General features: G+C 40.6%; 1 protein-coding gene across 1 annotated transcript in view; it reads left to right on the top strand.

The window, feature by feature from the left end:
• The first annotated feature begins 7847 nt into the window (after positions 1-7847).
• The window catches only part of SUSD4 (sushi domain containing 4), a 44690-nt gene continuing 26062 nt past the window's right edge, over positions 7848-26475 (top strand). The window contains exons 1-2 of the mRNA XM_065631507.1: positions 7848-8316; positions 21914-22126. Of these exons, the coding sequence (XP_065487579.1) occupies positions 7848-8316; positions 21914-22126 (682 nt within the window). The remainder of the gene's footprint in view (positions 8317-21913; positions 22127-26475) is intronic.

Raw genomic sequence — 26475 nt, 5'->3', positions numbered from 1 at the left:
TACAGGAGAGAATTGAATCTTACTAAACTACACCAGGGAGATGTTTTCAAAGCAGAAGACTAGCTGTCTGTTCTGATCCTATGCGAATGTCTGAGAGGAATGTTGTAAGTCAGGGTAGTGCAAGCCGAGCTCTCCACTTTGGCTCATGTTTGACTCATCAACAGTTCATAGGCAGCTGTAACAAATTCCACTGCCCACCCTAGTGTACAGTACCTTTTTTTGTTATTTGTGCATCTACATCCACGTCTGGTGTTACACAGGCACACATTTTAAAGGGGAGTTCATTTTCAGGTGCTTACAAATCCTGTTAGTCAGCATGTTATTCTGTGATATACCACGTAGCAACACCCATCAGAGGAAGCCTCCCTATCAGACTTGTCTATCAATCCTGTCAAGGACATGGGAAGTGTGTGAGACGCACTCTGTTATACAGACATTATACAGTCGTGGAATAACTGAATATGATGCACAGGTCGTGTCCAAAGTGCATGGACTTGGAGCAAGTTGAGTGCGAGGCTGAGGCGTGTTCCTAACACAAAGAAGCAGCTGAAAATCTGAGACCCGCTGTTTGAATTTTTGAAGTGTATCCAACAAGTATAGTACACATGTGGACATTTTGCTTATGTTCAAGAGCCTGAATGATTCCAAACTGAAAATATGGTCTAAGAAATACTTTATTCTGGCAGCATATAATCTTCCTTTCCTCCCCTTTCTTTCGTAACTCTTCTTACTTCAGTCTAGAACGAATGTAGTACTGGATCAAGGTGAAATAATGTAACAACCCTTTCAATACAGAGTTAAATGTCTATAGTGCAATGTAAGTAAAGCGAATGACCATTAGAAAACAAGAAAACTATAGAGACATTATGTATGGCAGTGCTATTGTGGTCTGTTATTACTATTATCATCACTGTTATTGCTATTATGACTGACATAGTTGGTTTTAACATAGCCTGGCTACTATCCTCCACTGAAATTAGGGGAACAGTTTGTTGCATTGGTGTCTTCATGAACACACAACGTGACCGTATGCTGCCTTGGCGCAAGTAGGACCAAACTGCTACGGCACAGCTCACATTCTTCAACGTCCTTGTGTTGCTGCTTTCATTATAGGAACAGATGGCTTAGCAGGAGTGTTCTTGGCTTGGTTGAAACAAAGATGCAAAAGGTCATATGAACTGGCTTTTGTTGGAATATGCTGGCTATTACAGTTACTTGTTGTTTAACAATCAATCCTAGATGTACTTCTCCTCCTTTGCCCATAGAGGATCAAAGGTCTCTCCAGTATGGGAAGCATATGTGGCACAGAAATGGATTGAATGGTTTTTAAAAGTAAGATACAAAATATCTGGTTTCAGAGACCTGCATTTTGAGACATTTCTTCCCAGATCTCAGTCTGAACATGTAGAGCCAATATTTTCATTGTATAGCAATAAAATGCTCTGTTGGCAGCATCTCATACTTGCTTACATAAAATCCACAATGGCCTTGAAACCTTGAATCTGGCGAGGGTGTTAAAGAAACAATTATATATTAAGCTCCTGATTCAGTGACTTTAGTTCAATAGTGACAAAATATTGCTGCCATCTAAATAGGTATTAAATGACTTCACAAACGTAAAATGGATTTTATGGTTGCTCAAGTGTTTGGATCACACTTGTTCTCCTCATGACCTTTCACAATCTCAGCAGAGATGCCAGTTTTAGATGAGATCTTGGAAGTCAAAAAAGTGCCTGGTCGTAGAAGTTAACTACGTGGGGCTGGAGAGGTGCTGCTGAGGCTGTGGAAGAAATATGTAATCCCCATCCACTAAGTATGCTAGTATTTTACTTTCTAGCACTTTGCATCCTTTTTATGCTTTTTGGACTATATTCACTGATGTTTGCTTACCTTATTTTGGCCTTGTATGTATGCTGCTAGATGTAGACTAATATATGTCAGCATGTGATTGCTTACTGTACTTGTTCCTGAAACTCAGGGAAAAAAATGCTAGGAACAGATCTGACTTCTTCTCGTTTTCATTTTTATTGCTGTTGCATTGGATTGATCTGTCTTTGTTCTGACACATATTTCTTAGTCTCTTAATTTTATGCATAAAACTTAAGTAATTACTCACTGATCCATATATATATCAAAAGGGGGAAAAGGTCACTGAAGAGACTAATAGTGGGAGGGAGAGGAAAGATGCATTTGAAAATATGATTCTAGCTTGATTAGATTTTGCTCCTGGTTCTAAATATAAAATCTTTGCAAACTTTTAACTCCTGCAACCTTTTTAGGTTATATTGCCAATCAATTAAATCTTTTGGCCAGCATGGCATTAAATGGGTATTTTCTAGTTTATAATTGTAGTAGAGACAATACAGCAGACTTTGTGAGGAGGGCCTTGTATGACTCTGAGATGGTCCATTTTTTTATAATTAACTTAATTGGTCTAGCAAAATATATTTCTTTTCCCTACAAATGTTGCTGTGATGTGTCGTGAAGGCAATCACAGCTACAACAGTATTACTTGCTGCTCTGAAAGTCACAGCTGAATATGTCAGTGGGAGTCAAAGTGAAAGGTGCAATAGAAATGTTGTGAATTAAAATACATGAGAGAGCTCTGCAGGGAGGAACCGGAACATCCTGGGAAATGGTCTGCAGTTGGCCAGCTGGGAAAGCTGGAGACAGAATGTTAATAGAAATGTTGTTTTTCAAAATCACTGTGACGTCAACATTTATAGCAAGTGCCTTGTGCTGGGGTTGGTTATATAACCATGATCATATTAGGTGTGATGAGCTGCTGTGTTGTCGAGAGGGGCTGTGCTGTGCTGTGTTGGAAAGGTGGAGTTGGTGGTGATGCCTGTAGCTAGCGCTGCTTCAGCACGAATCCTTAAAAGAATTATAAACCCTATAACTTCATAAGTGTTAAGCTGAAATTTTCGATGCTTGTTTTAGCTCTGACTTCATAACTTAGGATTTCAGGAAATGTTAGAACAAGATTTTAATAATACCTAATTGTGCCCAGTGTGTTACTTTTTTGCATTAATTAGTTGTCAGAGTTTGCAAATGCTCAAAAGGCATTTAGGTGCTTGCAAAAGTATGTCAGTATTCCTAGACTGCATGTTATCCTGCCCCATGCACCTAGAGCTTCAGGTTGCAGGAGAGAGGTGTAGCCTCCCCTTTGTAACCTGAGGGAAGGAGTAACTGGGCTTGAGTCTGAGGCCGGAGCTACTCTTGTACTCAGAAGAGTGTTGGTCAGAACGGAGCCACATGAAGGAAAGCATCAGTCTGCCTTCTTAAAGTCATACTCAGTTAAAGACATACCTGAAGAGGTTGAAAGGACATTGGACTGCAAAATCCTCAGGTTACAAAATGCTGAAGTTAGGCTTGCTCATAAGGCCATTCTTCCAGTCCTTTATATCTGAGCCTGTTACAGACATGTGTGATCTTTCTCAAGGCTATCATTTATTTTAACCCAGGTTGCCTGTGTAGAGTTATTTCAGATATGTGAAAGAAAGATAACTTCAAATGATCAGTGTTACCAGTGTTGATTCCAGTAGCATATTTTCTTCAGTTATAGAAAAGAAAAATCCAGAACCGAAGTCCCTTAGCATACAAGAGAGGCATCTTGAGAGGCTAAATACCATGCATTATCTAGCAATCGGTCTGCTCGGCAACATTTTCTTCTATTAGTAGGAAGAGAAAGGGAAACATCCCAGTTCCAGACTAAGTAAACTAAAGCATAAATTCTTGTCATTGTGAAGTAAATTGCCCTCTGGCAAGTTTTCTTGGTTAGAAGGATGATAGTTAAGAATAACAACACAAAGTCTTTATATGGCAAGCATCTATTCAAAGACAGCATAAGCAATTCAGAAGTAGTTCAGGGACTGGAACAAGTGATGAATATTTCAATAAATGTACTTTTGGAGATACCAGATACAAACATACTGTATCCTTTTTCATCCTCCAAGCAATATATGCTTTAAGGCAGATTTCTTCTGAAGAGCCATGGAAGGAATGGGATATAAAACACAGATGCTACTCTGTAGTAGCGTATTTTTAATATTTCATATATTTAATGACATTTTGAAGGTCAGCTGTCTAGGGAACATGAGGGGGATTGTGGAAGATGATGAGAGATCTGAAAAAGCTCTGCTGCCTTTTCTGAAGAACGCGGCTTTCATCCATCTGCTCGGCAAGGCAGCTGTGGTGCATATAAAACCTGTGTACACACAGGTTCCATACAGAGGACACAAGTTATATGTTTTGTTTTGCAAATCCATTTAAAAGTTTATGTATGGGTAGTGAATATTTGATACTAATCTATTACATTAGTGTATTTATATATTAACATTTGGTTGCAAAAGGCTAGCTCTCTTGAGTAATCTGAATTGCTTCTAGCTACTCATTGAGACTGAAGAGTTGCTGTATTTTTAGGTGAGGCAACTGTTAATCAAAGTCGTTCTTATCCCAGTCTGATTCTTGTCCTTCCTCAGCATGCTTTCCAAATTGAAAGGAGCCAGTTATGCTGTAAATTACATCTTTTTACAAAACCTTACACTGATATAGGATTTGGTCCTAAGGCAAATCTGCTGCTTCTTTGGAACCCAATTTCTCAACTATAATTATTTTCATTAATTTGTCTGTCGCTTTCAATCGTTTTTTTCTTCTCTAGAAAGATATCAGAGGCTCCCTCTGGTGGCTGGTTATCTTAATTTGGTTTGGGGGGGGTTTTGCCTTTTTTTTTTAAAGAAAGATTAAAAGGGCAGAATACCCTGTAGGACTGGAAGCCCATACCAAAAGAAACAATAATAATAATAACACATCTGTTGTACAGGAGCAGCAATGTAGATTCATACTGAAGAGGGAAAAGGTGATTTCTTGCAGAGATAGCTAAAGGATTTGCAGCACAGTATGAGCTTTAATTTAACACATTCGTACACCATTGCTATTGAGCAATATGCTCAGATAGGAACAACACGTGAGATCTACTCAGTCAAAATACAGCCTGTCTTTTTGATTATCTAAAAAATTGGACCTGTTTTCTCACTTGGAAATGGGAAACTACTTTGACTTTTGACTGGTTTTTTTTAATAGAATTGTAATGTACAGATGTTTTTCGAAATAATGATGGAGTCCGTTGCGCTCAAAAATGCATCACTCAGTTCCCATTAGTTACTTCTTTTGTGTGCTTACTTTTTCCCAAGCTTTCCAAGCATATGTAAAATAATTCAGCAGTTTGGTTCTGTTGTTTGTTAGGAATCCATCTGGCAAATAGTCTGGATGCAAGAAGTTAAAGCTAATGCATTTCATCTCATGTGCAAAGAGCATGCACAGCCTGTCGCTGCCGCTCAGCTGCCACATGCTACCTAGTTAAGCCCCGATAGCTTGATTGTACAGACACCAGCTTAAACCAGGCTCTAGGCAGCCTCTGCCAGCCTAAGAGGCAGAATTGACATCTCTCCCAGCTGCCAAAGCAAGGACTGGTTTTAAGTAGTGCCCTTCCCACTTGTACACAGAGACCTCATGCTGTCCAGTTCATCCATTTTCTGTAGGTCATGAACTAATACTCGGAAGGTTTCAGGTTGGAAGCTGCACTCCCCGGTCTTCAGATTCTGCCTCTCACCTTGCACTCTCTGGTACTGAAAGCTGCCCACAAACGTAGCAGTCATAACTTGCAGCAAAATCCCTTTAAATGGCCCACTGGGTTATATATTTGGCTAATTTCCACTGGTTGGTGGAAGTTTGAAGAAGCCTAGTGTCTACAACGTAAATAAAACAAAAATGGAGAGATGATCATGGGTTATTATCAGATTTATATAGAGGCCTGGTTCTCATGAGGATTTCACAGTTTTGCTGAAGTCTGTAACGGAAGATGAGACAGATTAAAATACTTCAGAAGCTTACTCCCAAAAGAGAAAATGTATCTCACAATGTCATTACAAAAAAAAATATAACTCTTCAGTACTGTTATAAATCACACTAAAACAATTTCCTCCCAGTTTGGGTATGCTGTATTTCAAAAGTAAGTGAGCAAGATGTGGGGGTTTTGTGTCAGATTAAGTTTACCTGATTACCGATTAAATGAATTTTTTTAAAATTGCTGAATTCATCTCAATTTGGCTTGTTTGTTCTTGTACCTTCTCTATACCATGTAGAACAGCTGATAATGTTGAAACAGCATCCCTTGCCACCTAAAAGAAAGCTGAGGTGTTTCAAGCCAGAAATGCATACAGAGGCTTTGAGGAGTAGCAGTTTCCTTGATTTTTCCGTGGGATACAGTCTGTTTACCTCAATCTTCCCTGCATTTCCATTTAGGCTTATGTAAGTGCTGTGCTGTATGCATAATTGTATCTATGACAAAGGAAGCATGCTGAGTTTTAAGACGTATAAGGACATATGTATACATAGTTATTTTCATTAAGATAGCAGAGCTATAAGGCATTATGTCTAGTAAGGCATCAAGTAAGCTACAGAGTGGATTGGTTTATGAAGTGCTGGACGTGCAAGAGAACTTAGCTTTTGTATTTCCCTCAGAGAATCAAGTGCAATTGATAACATTGCCTAGTTGGCATGTTTTCTGAGGAAGTTCCTTTTCAACTGAGTTTAAGAAGTTTAAATGTGCAATATAAATGAATTAGCTAGGCAGGAAGAAGGGTGAGGTCCCTGAGAGAATCCTTCAATCCTCTGTTTCGATTTAAGCTAAAGCCCAGGGTATGTTTATGTATGTGCATGTGTATGTGCACATGTGGTGTGCATGCTCTGATCTTCATCACAGGCCCTCTATGAGACAATGCAGAGCTGTGCTTACAGTCAGGCCTAATCCTAGCACATCAAAACATTCAGGTTGCTCCTCCAAGAGACCGCTTTGACAAGGGGTAATAAATGACATTGGCCCTATTCTTAATGGCTGAGTAGTATCTGGACTAAGGGGTAAGTTGCCTCTCCCATATTAACACAGCTACTAAACATGAAGTTGGCATTTATTCCTTTACAGTGTTGTATATATGTCCTTTAGCCTTTCATTTAATCTTAACTTTATCAAAACAATCTGAAGTTCTCCTTCCTATAACCATGCCTAGTTTCAACATGGCGCTGATGGGGCACAAGACACTGCATTTTAGGAGAGCAGTAGTTCTACACGCATGGTGGACAGGCATGTTTTTTTGAGTGGGAAAGATCTTTAGGTCAAGCTATACGCTTCACACCGCATAACAACATCTCAGCCTGGGAACTCGTAACTACGTGTGGAGGTCACTCCTGCCTGATGTGTGATGACTGATGCATCTTTGCTGAGCAGCATGTGGGCTATGAAATGGCTTGAGTCAGAAATCAGGAGCAGAGATACTTCTTTTCATATTGGGAACAAGTATTTCTTAATAATAAGGCAGATCAGATCAATGGCAGTCTCTCTGGTTTTAGGTATTGCAACATATTCATAGAAAATTAATGACAGATGAGGAAATTTCAGAAGGTGCCTGTGGCTTTTTTTTCAGGAACACAAAATAATTAAAAGATGAACATTTTCAGGCCACAGTTAGGGCAGACTATGTAAGAGACCACCAAGTGTGGAAAGATGCTTTCTTGTCTTTGGATTTTATAGCCTAAACTCAAAGACTTCATGGAGAACAACCCTCAAAGTGGAAAGCAGCTGGGCCTGGTGAAGGATAAATGAAATAAGTGGGGTTTTGAGAAGAAGTTTAAAAGAAAACAGGACATGAATGGAGAGAATTGAGGGGATAGGGAGGTGTCACAAAAAGATAAATTCAAGTCCGAGAGAAAAACAAAGCAGCTAAAAAAGTATATCCCAGAGAGAATGTAGAAGAAATGCAGGGTACAGAAAGAATAGAGAACAGAGGCGTATGGTGAGGAACAACAGGATGAGGGCCTTGAACTTCACAAAGAAAGGAAAGGAAAGCAGTGAAGGGAGATGGGGGTATGTGTGTGCTGGCTGGAATGTCAGGGAGCAGTGGGAGCGGGGCTGCTCCACAGAGGAGGACAACCCAGGAGCCAAGGGTGACCCCAGCACGGCTGTGCCCTCACTGGTCAGGATGCAGTTCCGCAGGGTCTCAGCAGAGCTGGGTGCTGGTACTGGGGTCCATCAACAGCTCCAGACCCAGCCAGGGGATGAACAAGGTCCAGGGACCACCCAGTCAGAGAAGCAGGAGATGGATCTACAACGTGGATCCAAGGTCCACCCAGAAGATGAGGCCAGAGACAGGGCCGGAGACAGGCACAACTACAGCATAACCCAGGCAAGGTCTGGGTGCCCAGGCCTGGGCGACCTGGAGCTCCTGGGCCATGGGCAGAGGGTGTCAGTGGGGGTCCCAGGTGAGGCCAGTCAGTGCCATTAAAGCCTATCAATACCCTCAGGGTCCTGGCAGAGATTGACACAAGAGCAGAGATGTTAGTGGGAATAGTGAGGAGACGTGGGCTTTGGGGCAGCTCTAGGAAGGCCTTTTTGGCACCAAACGCTATATGCCAAGTCATGGTGGATGACTCCTGCCAGTTATAATGGGAAGACAGAAAGGAAAAGATTTTAAGAGAGGTTTTTGGAAAGTGGCACCCAAGAGAGTCAGGAAAGAAAGCTGGGTGAGGGTAAAGGAGATATGGGAAGAAAGGGTCATTATTGTTCTTGAGAGGACAGTTAAACTGGTAATGATGAAGAGCAAAGGGGAAAGATAGCATAATGCTCAGGGAACTGGAGCAGAGATGACATCAATGTTCTTCTTACACCAGCATTATCAACAGCCAGTTTCAGAGTTTTATCGTGAAACTGGTTTTGAGTTATTGGAGGCAAAAAATACCCATGAATTTTGTGCATAACAAAACAAGGCTATTGGTCTTGCCTAATCCAGTGAGGCCTGCAAGAATCACCTGATCTTCCTAAAGCAGTTCACCTCTAGTCTCAAATGAGGCTCAAGATGGTGTCAGATTATGAAAAAAATATTTCTAACGTGGTCAGAAACTGAAAGTGGCAGTATATTTAGGCACGTTCAGCTCATATTTAACCGTCATGTAGTAAGGAATATTGGACAAGGTAGTGGCTGACTGGAGTTTGGCTATACCATTAGTCTGTGCTGTTTATGACCTACTTCTATTTATCTCAGTGCCCCTCATGTCAACTAGTAATATGTGTGCCTGTCTTCATTATAGGGTGATCTGGAGTCTGGTTATAGGAGTAAAAAGTCATTTATTATCATAAAATTAGTACTGGCATGCTGTAATCACAGTAGCTATTGAAAGGCCATACCTACTTAATAAGCTACTTAACTAACTCAGTATTTTGGGCTACATTTATAGAAAGAGGATGTAGATGGTAAGTGTAGATATAATAATTAGGAATAACATAATTGTCTAAATAACCCACCTGTTCTTGCAAGTCAGGAAGCTTGATGTGTTGCTTGTATCAGTGGAGACTGCAATTTGCTTAACACTGGAAGGCAGGCTTGAAAATCTGTCCAGTTATAAAAAGAAATGGCTGAGCCAAATATTTTGTAAAAACAAAGTAAGATTTGAAAAGAGAGACCCTGAATTAAATCAGGCAACCCATTATGTGCGTGGCTGGAGTCTACGGTGTGAGGAGAGAGCCAGACTCCCGCATTTATTTAAGTCTGCTTACCATACAATTCAGGGTAGTGAGGTGAACTAAGGATGAAGCATTAGCTTCAGCATAGAATTTTTATTCTGATCACTGGAGCCTAATGTTATTAAAAGAACAAACACAATTATGACATCCTAGGGGACTGACACACATATAAATCTGCGTATGCTGCCTATTTCTTGCAAAGTATATGTATGGATCTGTGTACCGCCTGCTTTTTATTTTAACTAGGTTTGCTGCAGCTGTTGCTCTGAAAAGAACAATTCAACACTCCGGGGAAAGAGAAGCCTCAGAAATCCTCAAATTAATAATCTGTTAACATAAATAAGTTTAAAATATATTGCTTGTTTATGTGGTTAAAACTCTTACCCCTTGAAAAGAACAAAGAACCATCTCTCTGCTAGTTCTAAACCTTTCCTAGCTCCCAGCTAACCAATGTACAGTACCATGAAAAATTTAATAACAGCTCATTCTTCCTCTAGTCCTTCAAAATGATGAGAATCTATTTTCATGACAGAAAGGGATATGAATACTTTCTAAAGAACAGAAGCCCATAGTCTTTAAATTTAACTAGTATACGTGATTTTCAGATTGGCTTTTATGAAAATATTTTGAGCATCAGGTAGCTCAGCATTACCTATTATCTGTGCACATCAATGCCATAACTCCCAGTCTTTCAACTGACTAGTAGCAGTGTGTGTACATTATATAAAGTGTATTAGATTTCATCTGGCAGTCTCAACTTCAGTGTCATCAATGCAGAGTACATTATGGAGTCGGTTGTTTTCAAAGGTGTCAGCAGAATAAAAAAAAAAAAATCAGGTTCTTCTGTTCCAAAAGGATAGGCCATTAACCCTTGGGAAGGCTCTCATAGGGTATTTCCAGCCTCCAAAATTGTTCTGCCAGGCATCTTCCTGGCATTGATGCCCTGTTCTTGTTCCAGGCACTGCCCATCCTCTCACTCCTGCTGCCTGTGACTCGGGGTTTCCCCGTCTCTTCCCTCTTGTCCCGCTCTAGCTCCCCATTTTAGCCTACTGGGAACCCTGTTGGGCTGCTGCTTGTATTCCCATCTCCTTCTCTCTTATCTTCTAGTGATGTCACCATCCAAACAGCTGTCAGTCAGCTTCCAGGCTAACATGGTTGTATGTCACTACATCCCATCTCTGTACCTTTGCCAAGTTGCTCCTGCTGTTCCTGCTCCAGTTTCTTCAGTTTCTCTTCTGTCTTCAGCTTCCTCCTCTTTCCTCCTCCTTCACTGCCATATCCATAACTGAAAGGGAGTGACTTCCAGTAGTGTCCTAAGACACTACCTCTAATACCCACAGATTAAAGAAATAAAATTTTTTTAAAAAGAAAGAAAACCCCATGATCTAGGCAATCAGGGACTTGGTTCTCTCTCACTTCAATAATTCTCAAGCTTTTAGATGTATTTTAAGGTAGAGAGATTAAAGGTCTTGGGAGTATGATATAAAATAAAGCATAGATGTATTAAAGAAAGATTGTGTCAGACTAATCTGTTAATCTCCTGAGACAGCAGCTGGCTTCCCATGGAAGGGTAATGCAGAAGATATTGTCTATCTTGACTTTGGTAAACTGCCACCAGGGAAAGTATATGTGAAGATTTGGATTAATAGAAGAATTGCAGAAACTGGCTAGAGAGGAAACAGATTGTGTTGAAAGGGGAAATATTGGACCAGAGGGGACTTGACAGGCTGATGATTTTTTGATGATGCTTCAAGAATTGAGAGCACACCGGTGAAATTCGTCACAGACATTTTGCTTGATTTTTCGTTTTTAGGGCGTTAAATATGATGGCTCTGTAGTGGCACAATGTTTTAATTATAAATGCTTCCATCTTGCTCGCTAGCTCTTCTGTGACTTTGTTGCTTAATTTGCTTGTTCTGATGCTGCGAACAGGCTGCCATCACATTCCAGCCATTGGGGGTCCTTGGGTAGGACTGCACCTGTGAAAGGAGTTTTAGTGGAGACAGCCCCGCAATTGGATTCTCTGCTGTTACAGTCCCACTCCTGACCAGCTGTTTAAACAGAGCAAATTTTAGGGGTTTCACCCTGTATTGAGGTATTCAATTGAACACAATTATGAATCAAAACAAAAGGAAAAGAAATATGCTTCTGTATCATCTTAACCTACTACTGATTTTTCCAGTCTTTTCAGTATGGAAATAATAACTCACAGGACAGAGCATTTTAAATGAGTAATTTAAGTAAAAAGCATTTTGGTATGATGACAGCGGTTAATTGTCAGTACCCAACTGGATTCCTGCTTCCTTTCTATACAGTTTTGCGGGTTTGTCTCATTTTTGGAAAATAACAAGCCAACATTGTTTCATTTTTCGTCAGTGAATGCATTCTCATGAAGGGAAAAAACAGACTGAAACCTGTGCTTAATGCTAACAGTACTAGCAAAATATAGGAACGGAAAGCCACTTTTCAATATAGAAGAAAATGAAAAGTTCTCCTTGAGTCCAGATTAGGACTAAAATCAGTCAGGGTATTTTTTTCCAGTTACTATTATCTGCTTGCTTTCTAAAAGCTTTACCTGCATAGAAGTGTTTTGTGGTGTGATCCAAATCAAATATAAAAGGCACAGTTGCAGTTGTCATGTGGAAAATACCTAGTCAACCAGCAAAATAATGCCCCAGCTTTGCAAGGCTAACTAAATAAGTACCAGCAAGCAAAACATCCAGAGAGGAAAAGGTGAATAAAAAATTGATGGCTGCAGTGAGGTCCCCCATCTAAGAGGGGAGGGCACAGTTTCATGGGTAGGTGCATATAGAGAAAAATCACTGTAGGGCATGAGCTGTCAGAATATCCAGAAGCATCAGAGGATTTGTGATAAGGAATCAAGCACAAAAGCTGGAAAATATGTCTCTCTGCTCTCCTGCTTTAAGTATGTACCAGCTTTTAAAATCCCTTGTCTCTCAGTCTTCTCTAGAGAGCACATTATTTAGAAGTGTAATATTATAATGCTCACACATTAATCCTGATTGTCCCTGTATCCAATTCTGCCTGTTATTTGGAAAGCATAAGATCAATTTCTATACTGCAGCTGAAAAGCAAAAATGGTTGGATTACCATACTGTTGCGTGCAATAAAAATATAGCATTATCTAGGGAAGTCTGTAGTCGATTAGAGCATAAATATCAAACCCCCAACTCATACCTCTGAGTCTTTGATTCCTGCATCTTACAGAAACAAGGACCTCTGCTGAACAGTGTGACATTTCATTACTTTGGATTTGCTATGATGAATAATATTATATGCTATCGGCCTAGAAGAAATATTACTATAGTAACTAGCTCATTATTCATTTTTTATGTTTTTTGCTGTATTTCCTAAGGGATGCATGTCTAGACTACAAATGTTTAAGCTAACTCTTAGTAACAGTAATTAATTTTTCCAGAGTGCTAAAAATATGGGACTGATAAACAACACTACTTAGATACTGCTTTTTAAAACACAGCAGGCCCATAACATTCTTGAAATTATGGAAGTATAGTTTTATTTTACTAGGCACTTTTTTTATTAGTAGTTTCTATGTTGTTATTAATCCTGTTTAGTGATCTAAGGCTGGATTCCCACATCAACAATATTGCAACCCTAATGAAATCCTTAGACATATAATATATGAAATGTTACATATGAGGATGAAAATATAAGTGAGATCGGTTGATTTAAATGAGCTCACATATCAATTTAAATCATAAAAAAAGAAATCTTGGCATAAGTGATACAGTAATATGTTTTGGATTTGTACATATTCCTTATGATGTTTCTTATGGGTCACCAGTCAACAAGCGTATGTTGGCAAGTATCATCTTTATTACAGTGCGTAATCAGCATAATGAATAGGACGATGTGTTAGGTATTTGCCCATTTATTGAAGTATATAGAGCTTAGTGTGCATTTACTGTATCCTTGTTTCTATTATGGTAAAATATGTATTTTGATTTTTTTTTATTTGATTGTTTCAAAAGCTCATCATCTATTTCAAACTGTGTATTGTGCAGTTAGAATTCATAGATATTCAGGGTTCAGATAATAAGCGTGGAACTACCATTCTAAAGAATAACCATTTAAAAGTAATTAAAGTTACCTTAAGTGTAGTAAATAGGCATTAAAATAAGTTTATCTAAGCACACTTAGTATTAAAAATTGGCTTAGAATTGTGAAATATTGTCTGTAACAAGAAAATGGAAGAAGTCATTCCCTCTCACCTGGTTCTTTTTCACAGAACTGAAAAGAAAAACATCATTTCATATGTTTTGAACTCCGGGTAGAGTTTGCAGCTTGAATAGGACTAGTCATTAAGCCAAACTAGCTGAATAAATGGAAATGAAGAAAATATTCACCTTATATTTGCAGAAGGCAAAACAAACTCTGGCTTCAGGTTTTTAGGTTTTTTTCTGCCTAATGCTGGATTGGAACTGGCCTCAGTTTAGGCCTCAGTGTGGAAGTGTTATAATTTTCAGTGGCTTTGTTCAAAAACGGTATTTCCAGTTTAAATATTTAGGAACTGGGAGGAGGTCGTGGGATTTCTGGTGTGGTAAATTGGCTTTTATTCACCCTAAATCATACCTCAGGATAGCCACGGTAACTTTCTGTAATAAAAACATAAAAGAGCTGAGCTCTGCCAGCAGAACCACCAGCGGATGTACTTTCTGCCCTTTGTTTTTCATTTAAGTGACGGGAGGTTCAGAGGATCACGCAGTAGCATATGACATTTCATAAGGGTTCATAAATTATGCAGTCGGACTTGTTGGATTACAAAAGGCTGGAAGCAACAAGTGCTTCTTGCATTATAAATGAAATGGCTTATTTACAAAGATGGCATAGCTATATTAATTGTGAGAAGATATGATTAAAGGGGCAGGCCTGTGCTGTTTAAGATGTTAATTAGAAGAAACTCATTTTCCAGAAGAAACAAATGCATCTCTTTTTTACTTTGCTGTGGGTTTGCTGAGGTGCTCTGCTAACTATATTCTAAACCATCTTCCTTTCCCAGCAGTCTTAAGCAGTTTTGCCTCCTGCATTAGCCTAATGTCAAGGCAATAAATGAATCCTGTATCAAGGTTCACATTCAAAATTAAAAATGGTGATCACCTCCATGGGTAGAAAATTCAGGTCAAGCACCAGCTGGGGTGTGCTATCATCCCTGAGTGTTGAACGGTAATTGGAGTAACTAATAGGAGGCATGACACCTGAAATAAAGATGCCGTTGTTACATCTGCAATCATCTATGCAGGGCCCTTGGAACTGCCCTGCTGACACTGCGGCTTTGTCCCCTTTCTCCCGGTGAGGTTCCCAGGCAGAAGTAGCTCCAGCCTGGCTCCTGGAGAACTCTTTTTGCCCCCCGGTATGTGCTTTGTCCTGCTTATAGCTCCTTGCATTCCCTCTCCTGTGCCCTCTCTGGAAGAAGCAGCAATCCTTGGGCTTTCCAGGGAGATGTCAGTTCGATTTAGCACAGAAATGCCCAGGGACTTGTCATGCCTGAGTAGGGATTTCAAGGTTGAGCTGACCCATCGCTCTCAGGAGCCTCTGTGAGTGACAGCTCCTTTCCAAGCACACGCTGGGAAGAGGAGAGGTGGTGAGCATGGTGGTGGGCAAGATTTGGAAGCCTGGAGGTCTTAGTAGGAGGGTGCAAGGACAGGTGGTGGGTTGGCTTGGGTGGATTGGTATGAAGGAGGGTGGAGAGCACAGGTGGGAGGGTGCGAAATGGAAAAATAAGATAAATGGGGACTTGCAAATGAGGCAACCTTTCAGCCTTTTGAATGATCAGTTGCCTCTCTTGGAGCCTGTTGCCCTTCATGCAGGGCTTGCGTGTTCATTTTTTGTTGCATATGGGTGGTTTTGGTGATCATGAACTGCATTACACTCTGATTTTATTTTTTTCTGCTACGATACTCTTGGGTTATATGAAGAATGAAGCTTAATGGTGTTCTTTATCTTATAGATCTGCTTGTGGCTTAAGCAAAGTACTCACCCCCTGGAGGTCTTATTTGTTCTTTTCTTTCTCCTACAAAGTAATTCGAACTTCTCTCTTTCTTCCAGTGGCTTGTTAGGCTGCCCTGGAGAAGGCTCAGCTGAGTGAGGAGGGATGTCCAACAGCGCTGGGAGTTGGGAGTATGTTTTGCAAGGATAGCAAAAGAGGTTGCGATTCACATCTTAAACAGGGCAGGGTTTTACAAAGCTGCTGAAGTCTCAGAGAAGCTTAAGCATTAGTGACCCTTAAGGGATCGAAGAGAGTTTCGATTTTAGCAGGCGTTTCACTAATGAAATCACAGGTTTATAATTTCATTTCACTTCACTTCCAAGGCTAGATGCTAACTGAACCACATCCTTCCTTTTCTTGTTATGGGGTACGTGGATAGTTCAATTAACATCATCAACAGTGAGGAAGCATGAACAGTCAATGGCACAAAATGCGGTGCATGTGTGGCTTCAGCAAAAACAGGGCAGAAACTCTTAAAGGGATCGAAATGACTTTTCCTTTGTAAGAGACAAGCAAGCCCTCAGCATGTTTGCGCTTCTGGCCCTTCTGCTTTAGTCCTAGTATAGCTTTTAACTGAGAGCTGGCCTAAGATAACCTGCTCCTGCAGTGTTTACAGGCTCCTTGTCAAATATGCGTGCAGGCAGCCTGGTCCTGCCACAAGCTGCAAAGCCTCTGCCTACCACCGACTGAGAGAGAAAAGACTTGCTGATTTAGTGAACCCAAATACAGGTGTTGCTGTACCAGAAGCCCATTCTGCATCGTACTGAAGACAAATGCTGAAAATTCGCTATGTCTTTAATATTATTACACATTATATGTCACTTTTCCTTCACTGTGTGTATGTAACAAACTGGAAAGAGAGTGATGTCTCTGTTCAGGAATGAGTGCAGCCATTTCTGACCTAACTTGCATCAGCAGTTTGTCAGTGAAATGCTATATAACAGTTTTAGAAGCAAAGAAGTCCATCAAATCACCTCGCCAGCACCATGAATTTACAGAGAGCTGTAAGAACAGAGGTGAGGAAAGAGGGGAAACAAGAAAAACAAAACAGGAAAGTGAGAAAAAGGTGCAGAGAAATAGAATGATGTGAAAAGCTGAGGGATTCCTCCTCCTCCTCCGTTTTTTTCAGGAGTGTCTGAAATTCAGCTGTGGCTATCATCATTTCTTATGATCATAAATATGTAATTTTGCCCTGGCTTCTGAAGTTTCAAGCTTTTAATCAGGGACAAGATTAATCATTATATGTTTGAGAACATACAATGCAGAATGCTAGAAATACAGTCCAGTCAGATGCATTATAATGGTTCATTTTACACCCCAAGGAGGGCATTGCTTATTTTTCAGTCTTCTGATTAATTTGACATCATTTTTATCTGACTGACAATAACAAGTAGTTTAAGTAAAATAGGAACCCACATAAAATGCTTGTGTTTTATCCAGGTTAAGAGTGCTACTATTTTCTGATGACCTCCTGTTGGTCCAGAAGTAGAAATATGTTCTGTATCAACTGCATGTGTTACTGGTGACGATGACCAGACTCTTGCCAGAAGGTGTTATTGCTCATTTATACAACATCCCTTAGAGGTACCATGAAACTTCAAGGCAGATTGAATATTAAGTTGTTCTGATTACTGAAATAGTCCATTTCAGCACTAATTTTGCAGTTTTACTTTGGGGATTTAAAGCCTTACAGTAGCATCCCGTAAAGTTGTTCTAGTGATGCAGTGTTATGATGATGGCTGCTGACCTTACTGATTTTTTGCTGTTATAGGTAACATGAAAATTTACTGCTTTATAGGACAAGTGTGTTGTATAATTTTTACTAGTAGGTGCCTCTTCCCTCTGTAACCATGAGAAAAAGTGCAGAAGTCAAAGTAAAATTTCATTCGTTTCCTCCCCAAAGAATAATTGGAGGATTTATAAAGAAATAGAATCCATTGTAGTTCTAAGTAGTTTTTAAATCTTATTTGATATATTTTTTCCTGCAGGATAACACCTTTCTGTTATAATCAAGTGATTTGCTTTCCCATTTATGTAACTTTTGTGGTTCTTTCTGAAGACTTATCTTATGACTTAGGCTGAAAACTATTTTGGCTGGTTTAATCAGGTTCTAAAGGGACAAAAGCAAAAGATGTCCTGTCTATAACAAGGGATTACTCCTACCATTATAAAAATACTATATTGTAACTTTGAGTAGCTGCTCTTAAAAGCATAGCTTTGAAAAAGGAAAGAAACTAAAGATCATGGGAATAAAAGACTTAATATACCAAGCTGTATTTCACTGAAGATATGCATTTACTCATTTTTAACAGGATAGGGTGGAACTTAACTAGGTGAGATGATATGAAAAGGATTATTATGTAAAGGTCCAAGTCTTATCTCATTAAGGACAACTGGAAGATGGCAATTCTCAGGGTTGTTTCAGCATTGTTGTTCTTGAATATTGTCCTGGAAGTTTCATACTTAAATTGGAGATGACTGATGGACTTAGCTCTCAGCTGACTAAGCTGTCAAATACTCAACACACCTCTCGTGCAAGAGAGGAGCAACCTTGGTGAAAATTAGGGCAGTTCTTGGCTTCTCTAGGTTGTAGTGGCCCCTTCAAAACGCCTGTGGTACCCTCAGAGTACCAGGAGATGCCAGCATCGGTGTTCCTCCCTCAGGTCCTCACCTCCTCCTCAGGCAAATTGCAGGAAAAGGCGGCCAGCACCGGCTTCACTGCTTGGCGCCTGGATCACGCACATCTTCACAAAGAAGATCGCCATGGAAGTAACTTCCACTGATTGTAGCGCGGCCAAGATTTGGGTCAAGCCTACTGTCGATATAGGTGGAGAAAAGATGGGGCTGGGATTTTGTTTGCTTTGCCTTTATGGTCTTAGCATGAGAACTTGCCATATTTTGTGTAATCCACCGAACTGGCTATTCTCTGAGGCTTTTTCCTTCTTCCTTGCTTCAGGAACAAGCAGTGGAAATGCTGCACAGAAGCAGCGGTCCTGTGCTGATTCTATGTGTCATCTCTTATTCAGTAGCTGAATAACAGCTGGCTGCTGGCTTTGTAGAAACTAGGGAGTACATAATTCAATTTTTCTATTCATGTTCCAGTTCCTTCTTGGGAATTCCTCTTGGGGATAGATTTGTCTGCTCACAAACTGTGCTCAAGAAAATAACCTAAGAGATCAACCTGCTGCAAAATGATTCCTAGGAGGAATGAAAATCTTTGCTTGTCAAAGGTCACCAGAAAAGTGGCAGCATGGTCACTGAATAAGGCTGCACCAGGGAGAAAGACATTCTTGCCTTCTATATTGAGTTTTGTGCTGATAGTCCCAAAATCTCTAACTTTGCATATTTGACTTAATGAAAACTGAGAAAATAGCTGGGCTCATTTTTTTACCTGGCAAATTTTATGTGACCTCGGCACCTTTTTTGTTTTGTTTTGTTTTGTTATTGCAGAGTCACAGTATTAGGCAGTTGTGTACATTTCCCCGATGCAGCTAATAAGAAAGGACACATATTTCAAGGTGGGTTATGATATTCCTTGCCTGACTGCAAACTCTGAGATTACCCAAGTAACAAAATTGAGCTAAATGTCATGTTATCCCTTGGTTTAGTGGAAAATAATTAGGATCATCACTGACTTTATTGAAGGATGTGAGTTTGGTGCCTGAAGCGTAAGAAGCTTCTTTTTAATCTCCAGTAAAAATGGACAGCCCTCCTCTATTATTAAGTATTGCCTACAGTATGTATTCCCATGAACATAATGCTGTGTTTCTCTTTGTTTGTCATATTAGCAAATAACAGAGGGTCTTGGGCAATTTGCACTGGAGATCTTCAGCCATGCGGCAGATGAGGGATGTGAAGTTCAGAGATTTTGATTGTTTTGACTTGGCTACTGCACTGACCCTTCGCTTCTCGTGATAAACTTCACTGGCTGGAGGAGTAAAACCACCTAAGAGCAGCTGCTCTGCTGTTCTTGTGCTGCTTCCGCAAAGAAAGCAGAAACTGTTAAAAGTGAAATCTCTGTAGGTGAAGAGCGCTGGCTATTGGGGCACTGCAGAGGTGCAGAGTGCGGCTGTAGGTGATGGCTCTTTCCAGCACACATAGACTCACAGAATAGTTTGGGTTGGAAGGGACCTTCAAAGCCCATCTAGTCCGACGCCCCTGCAATGAGCAGGGACATCTTCAACCAGATCAGGTTGCTCAGAGCCCCGTCCAGCCTGGCCTGGAATGTCTCCAGGGACAGGGCATCTACCACCTCTCTGGGCAACCTGCTTCGGTATTTGCCATCCTCATTGTAAAAAATTTCTTCCTCATGTCTAGTCTGAACCTCCTCTCCTTCAGTTGAAAACCATTACTCCTTGTCCTATCACAACAGGCCCTGCTGAGAAGTCTGTCCCCATCTTTCTTATAAGCCCCTTTTAAGTACTGAAAGGCTGTAATAAGTTCTGTCCAGAGCCTTCTCTTCCCTGAACAGCCCCAACTCTCTCAGCCTGTCCCCACAGCAGAGCTGTTCCAGCCCTCTGATCATTTCTGTGGCTCCTCTGGCCCCTCTCCAACAGGTCCATGTCTTTCCTGTACTGAGGGCTCCAGAGCTGGATGCAGGACTCCAGGTGGGGTCTCACCATGGCATGGCACGTAGGTATTTGGGCTGAGTTCTGGCCATCAGGTCACCTTCTGGAAATTGTAGCCTGGTTGGGGAGTTCAGCGCAGTGATCCAGACTCACATAAAATCAGCCGTGGATAGAGTCGGGAAGATGCAAACCCCTCTGGTGACCCAGCGCTGTGCCCTGCCTCTGCGAGCAGGAGCAGCTAGTCAGACGTACAACACAGTTGCTCGGCATGTGCTTCTTGTGTTCTGCACTAACAGCCTTCAGCCAGGGGGCTGAAGGGAGAAATTAAGTGTTCAAGTGCTAGAGCCCTTTATCACCTTCAGTGCTTTCCATTTGGCTGCCACACCGTCACACCGAGCCCTTTGGCGGAGGGAATGACTTGGCCTTGGGAAACAGGGATTTATTTTTAAAAGTCTTCTACTGTAATATCATCCTTCACTCTGACTGTACCATGGAGGCACTTCATCCTTATAATGCAGGAAGTAGCTCCCTGATACTGTTCTTTTAAATCAAAATATTAAAGTTACAGTGCAATGATTTTCAAATTTCCAGGCATCCCTCCCACTGGCATTAATTGCCCCCCCGCTGTTCCTGTTGCAAAGCTATTTGCTCTTTCAGTGTGCAGTACTTGTTCAGTGCTGCTCTAAACCTTTGTTGCTTTGCAGTAAAAAAAGTTTCATTTTATGCAAATGTCATTGAAATGAGTTTGATGAAGTGATACACAGTCACACTTTATGATTGCAACTGTTGGGTTTTTGTTTGTTATTTTACAGTTAATTTTGTGGAAGTAAAGGGCTTTACAAACTCCTTTCTGGTATCAGTGCAGTAATACAGAGCTCCCATAACAGTATTTTAAGAATTCGGTAGCACCACCAAGCCAAGGTGATAGGGGGATCACTTACATCCAACATTACAGTGTCCTTTTTCCCTATGATAGAGCTCCCTCCCAGCTCAAAATCTCCCTGTACCTAGCAGCTCATCCTCTGTTTTAGTTACTATGCCTTTGGATAGCAGTTAGTTTTCATACTCTTTTCTTTATTTCCTCTTCCTCTCTGCTTCTGACACACTATTATTCTTTCCAGTGACTGTACTAGACCTCCAAAATCCCATAGTTCCCAAGAGTAATTACAGACACATTACTGTGCAATCCCCACTGGTAGGCTGGGTCAAGTGCTTTATCTTTTTTCCAGGTCAGCTGCTGAGGAGTGTGGTTGATTTTGCTTCCTCAGTAGCTGCACAACACAACAGGAATATTTCTGTCACCGGAGTATTTCTGCTGTAGCTGGAGGTTGCTCCTCTCCTGAGTCTGGAGTACCCATTACCAAGTATCATAGGATCATAGAACGTCCTGAGTTGGAAGGGACCCACAAGTATCATCGAGTCCAACTCCTGTCCCTGCACATGACAACCCCACAGTTCACACCATGTGTCTGAGGGTGTTGTCCAGTCTCTTCTTGAACACTGTCAGGCTTGGGGCCGTGACACCTGCCTGGGGAGCCTGTTCCAGTGCTCCAGCACCCTCTGGGGGAAGAGCCTTTTCCTAATGTCCAGCCTAAACCTCCCCTGGCTTGCTAGCGGTCAGTAATGGAAGATATGAGCCCCCCATGCAGATTAAACATCAAATGGAAAAAAGTAGAAAAAGCGCAGCTACAGCTGCATGTGGAGTAAGTGAACACAGTTTGATTGTTTCTTTGCCTGACACAGGGTTTGATGACCTACATGCTTGTGCTGATCCTGGAGCTCCTGAACATGGATACAAGACACCCAGCGCAGGTGTTTTCTTTGAAAGCGTGGTAGTCCGGTTCCATTGCCAAGAAGGATACAGGCTTAATGGTACTTCAAAAAAACTTTGTGTGAGACACTTTAATGGCTCCCTGAGCTGGAAACCCAGTGATAAACCTGTGTGCCTACAAGAAGGTAAGTCAGTTTTCTTAAAGCATTTCACCAGCGTCAGTTCTTCTCAGTTGTCCATGTACCATGTCCGTGTGTCTCAGGACAAAAGACTGGAGTCCGTTTTACTGTGTCTTATCTGATACGTGTTTTAGTTTCCCATCCATCCCATCCATAATCCCCATTTGTCAGTTAAATTTATACCGTGAGAGGTTGTGTGTGTGCATGCATGTGTTGAAAGGGACATAAAGAAATCTGAAGAAAAAAAGATAATACATTTCTCCTTTTAGCTTGTTAAAAATTGATGCAGAGAGAGAAAACATCCTCCAGTATAAGTAAACTGTTTGTAACTATTCATTAAAGCTACCCACTTAATAATCCTTTATGCAATATTTTACTGGGAAAATATAAGTAATTTCCAGTACTACCGTTCCTGCTAATCAGCAGTTTTAAATGACTACATTTTATGATGTATGTGTGATTCAAGTAGTAAAATCAAACACACATGGACTGCAGAAGTTTAAGGTCACAGTAGAAGTTTACTTTGAGATAATTCAACTATTATAGCATAAACCAATTTATTTTTATCATATTGCATTTTTGAAATTATATTTGGTTTTAAATAATTAGGATGTTAAATTACTTTCTTCTTCTAGGAGTTAGACAGAGGCAGGATTAATTTGAATGTCATAAGTGTAAATTTTGGCCAGAATAGCACATAGCAGCACAAACAATTTATTTCACTAAGTATATTATAGATATAACTTGTTATTTTTGTTGATTTATTTTTTGTCAACAGAGCTATTAAAATCAACAGACATGAAAAGCGTTAGTTAAATCAAGTGCATACATTTTAGTGTTGTGGTTTCTCTACTGAAGTCATTAGCCATGGCCTCATTGTCTTCAAGGTGGAGCAAGATAAAGTCTGTTTCAGGATGCCTTCTGTCATTTAAAGTCAGATAGATATATGGACTTCATTCAAAAGTAAATGAAGACTTATGGGCTAATAACCACATTTCCTACATAGGATCACGCATCACTCAGCATGTATAAAAACTGCAAGTACTTGTTCATGCTGATGGGTGGGTGGGTATGAGATTTCTGTGCCAGGACAGGGCTGCATGAAGGGATGTGCCACAACAGGAGCAAGCAGGGTCTGGGAGGACCATGCTCAGGAGACACACGTGAAGGACACAAGCCTAAACAATGGTCTGTGTGAAAGGGGTGCATGAGAGATTGGAGCTGTCTCAGGGTATGCACTGAGACGACAGCTGATGTGCAGAACGTAAAGGCAATTGGGGCCAATAACATCTGGTCATAATGGTGGCATGGGGCAACGTCAAAGAAACAACCTGATGCCTTGGAAAATAATGTATGTATGAAATTCATGCCCATTCCCATTACAGCCACCTTTTGTAAACACCCTTGTCTCTCACCTCATGGCTATTTAAGAAAAAATACATGTAGAGTGACAGCAGAATATGTCTAAACTGGGTATTCAGACTACTAGAAAAAGCTGTAATGCTTGGAAAAATCTACCATTGCAGGTAACTTCTAGGAATTTTGATGCGCATCTTTGAAATAGTACCTCTGTCATCCACTGCAGTTGTTAAAATAAGCATTAGCATGTTTTATTGAATATTCAAGCCTCTTCCCAGACCACCCAGTCCAGTGGACATCTGTGGAGAAGCTTCTGATCACGGTGCCATCAACAGCAGAACTGCCACTGATGTCAGTGTGATCAACGCTCAAGCCAGGTGTTTTCAAAAAAGGAAGAAATTGGAAGATGAGGATGTGATGGATGATGTGACAACAGTTGCTTAAGAGATAATCATTACTTTGCAGCACAGAACACTTAAAAAAGATTGCAAGCCAATGCTCTGATCAAGCAAAGCACTTAAGCTTGAGCATAACTGTAATTATGTGATTAGTCTTGTTAAAGTTCTGTGCTCAAAATTATTTGGACTGAAGAGCAGAAACCTGATTTAGGATTCAGTGAAGCAAGTGCTTAATTACTTTCCTGGTTAATGGTAGAATAATACCTCAGGTATTATTAAAACAATCCTAGGGTTTAGCAATGGGAAAAAAAAATAGAAGATGGAATTAATTCTTCTTTCCAAAGCACAATATAAGCATCGATTCAGAACAAATACTAAGCAAAGGTTCAGTGGCAATCCATGAGACCTAAGCATTTGCTTAAGTGCTTTTTAGAGTGATCCTTTTGTGTACTGGGAGAAGAATGATGCAAGATGGGCACAGCAGGGAGGTGGCACATCTGGAGAGCAGTTAAAGAGGAATTATAACAGTTTGTAATTCTCAGCTGCCTAATAACATACATAAAAGTCTTCATTGCAGAAATTCTGTAATGATGTATAAAAAGAAATCTGAAATTTTTAGCAACTACTGGAGAAGTAAGAAGTTAATGTTTTGACATTCATCGTTAGCTATCACAAGGTGAAATAAACTTTGTGTTGCAGTTACTCATTTAAGGCAGGGGCTGATTGCCATGTGTGCTGTGGTGTGCTATACATACCTCTCATCACAGTATGTGCGGATGTTAGATATTGCCAGCTGATACTGTAGTTCATTTTAAATTAATCTCAGAAGTTTGGATTCAACTAAGGATGGTTATATATAATTTTATGTCTATATCTTATGCATATTTAGTTGTAGTTATGTGTTTACTAGAACGATCTCTAATCACAAACAAATGCTATTAACTAAAGGAAGCAAAGCAACCTGTTTCAGAATGTAATTGATTTTAAAACTAATACATTTGCCTGGAGCTCTTCATCCAACCAATTTGGTTTTATAGGTCTGTCATTTCTCATTAAGAGCCGGGAGATGTTAAGTGTCAGTATGAGAATGAAGTTGCATGACTGGGTGCCCAATAAATGCCCCGTCAAAAATCCGTGTGCTTAGAGTTATGTTCTCCTGTTGATCTACTCCGTGTTGTGACTGTCACTTCCATCAATTCTAATAAGGTTGTGCACATAAATACCAAAGCTCTAAGGTAGGAATTTTGTATTTAGTGTTTAAGAACAATATGTCATGTTGTTCAAACTTTAATCTAATCTTCTTCCACTGTGATAATGTGGCTGCTGAGACTGTTGCCCTACGTGGAACAAATGTGACCTCTTCCCTCTGAGATTTAATCTAAATTTACAGTCTACATGAGGCTGGCAACCAAGCAAAGAGCTGTCCCCTTCTCTTCCAGTGCTTCTGCAAGCAGATGCCTGTGAGATGTCCTCAGTGTCTCATCCTCCCACTGACAGGGATGATAAACCTGCCATAAAAGTAGTGGACTAGAGCATCATTTGGCTACAGTTTTCCTGTATGACATTTAATGCTCATTTCTCTTTGTCGCTGGATCTGAGAGACAACTGAAATATTTTTATTTCTCCATCTCTTGTCTGTCTTGCCCAGTGTTTGCTGATTCTTAAGCCTGGTTGCAAGCACTATACAATGATTGTAACCTGTGCTTAGCACAATGGCCACAGATCTCAGGCGAAGCCTCTGTGCACTCTTGTAATACAAGCAAAGACAATAAAGGGAAGGTGTTATTTAGTAGGTGCTGAAATACCGTGTTTATCATCCACAGAACTACTGTACTAACACAGTACTATGGATTTAACACTACTAAAAAAACCCCCCAAAACCACCAAAAAAACCAAACAAAAAAACCAACCAAACAAAAACAAACAAAAAAACCCCCAACCAAACAAAAAAAACCAAACCACAAAACAGACAATATTGATCTTCAATGTTTACTTTTAAAAGGACAGGGTGCATTTGAGTTGTCCCAGCATCCAACCCATCCTTTATGATGTTCCTCTCATCCTTCCTCCCTGTTGCTCTCCGTTCCAGCCTGTCAGTGTTGTGGCTAGATGTGGTCAAGACTAATTCAGAGACCGCTCCACAGTGAGATACATAGGAGCACTGAACCTCTGCATTTGACTTTACATATAGATTAGTACACAAAACAGTGGCAGAGCACGGGCCAGGGCACAGCTGTGCAACTGCATATACTGTTACAGTGTTAGAAGGGTCCCTGACAGGGTTTTGGCCAAGGTCAAGCAGTGCTTCCCAAGCAATTCCTGCAAGCACCCTGTGGATTAGCATGGACCCGGGACAATTTTTGGAGGGTAAGAGTTCACCTGCATAGACAGAAGCCATGCCAAGCCAGCTGGTACCCATGGATGCTGTGGCTATCTCCATAGTGTCCAGGTCATGCCTTTCTTCTGCATTGCCTTTATGGTGCAGCTGCTCTTGTGAGGAGGGAGGATGGTCCTCCTTCCCCATGGGCTGGAAAAAACAGTTCTGAGAGATGATGCATGATTTACATATGCATAAACTAAAGCACTATGACTATAATG

The sequence above is a fragment of the Caloenas nicobarica genome, chromosome 3 (assembly GCF_036013445.1).
Source record: "Caloenas nicobarica isolate bCalNic1 chromosome 3, bCalNic1.hap1, whole genome shotgun sequence".
Classification (NCBI taxonomy): Eukaryota; Metazoa; Chordata; class Aves; order Columbiformes; family Columbidae; genus Caloenas; species Caloenas nicobarica.
The sequence above is the reverse complement of the archived record's forward strand: the minus strand, read 5'-3'. Positions and strand labels throughout refer to the sequence as shown.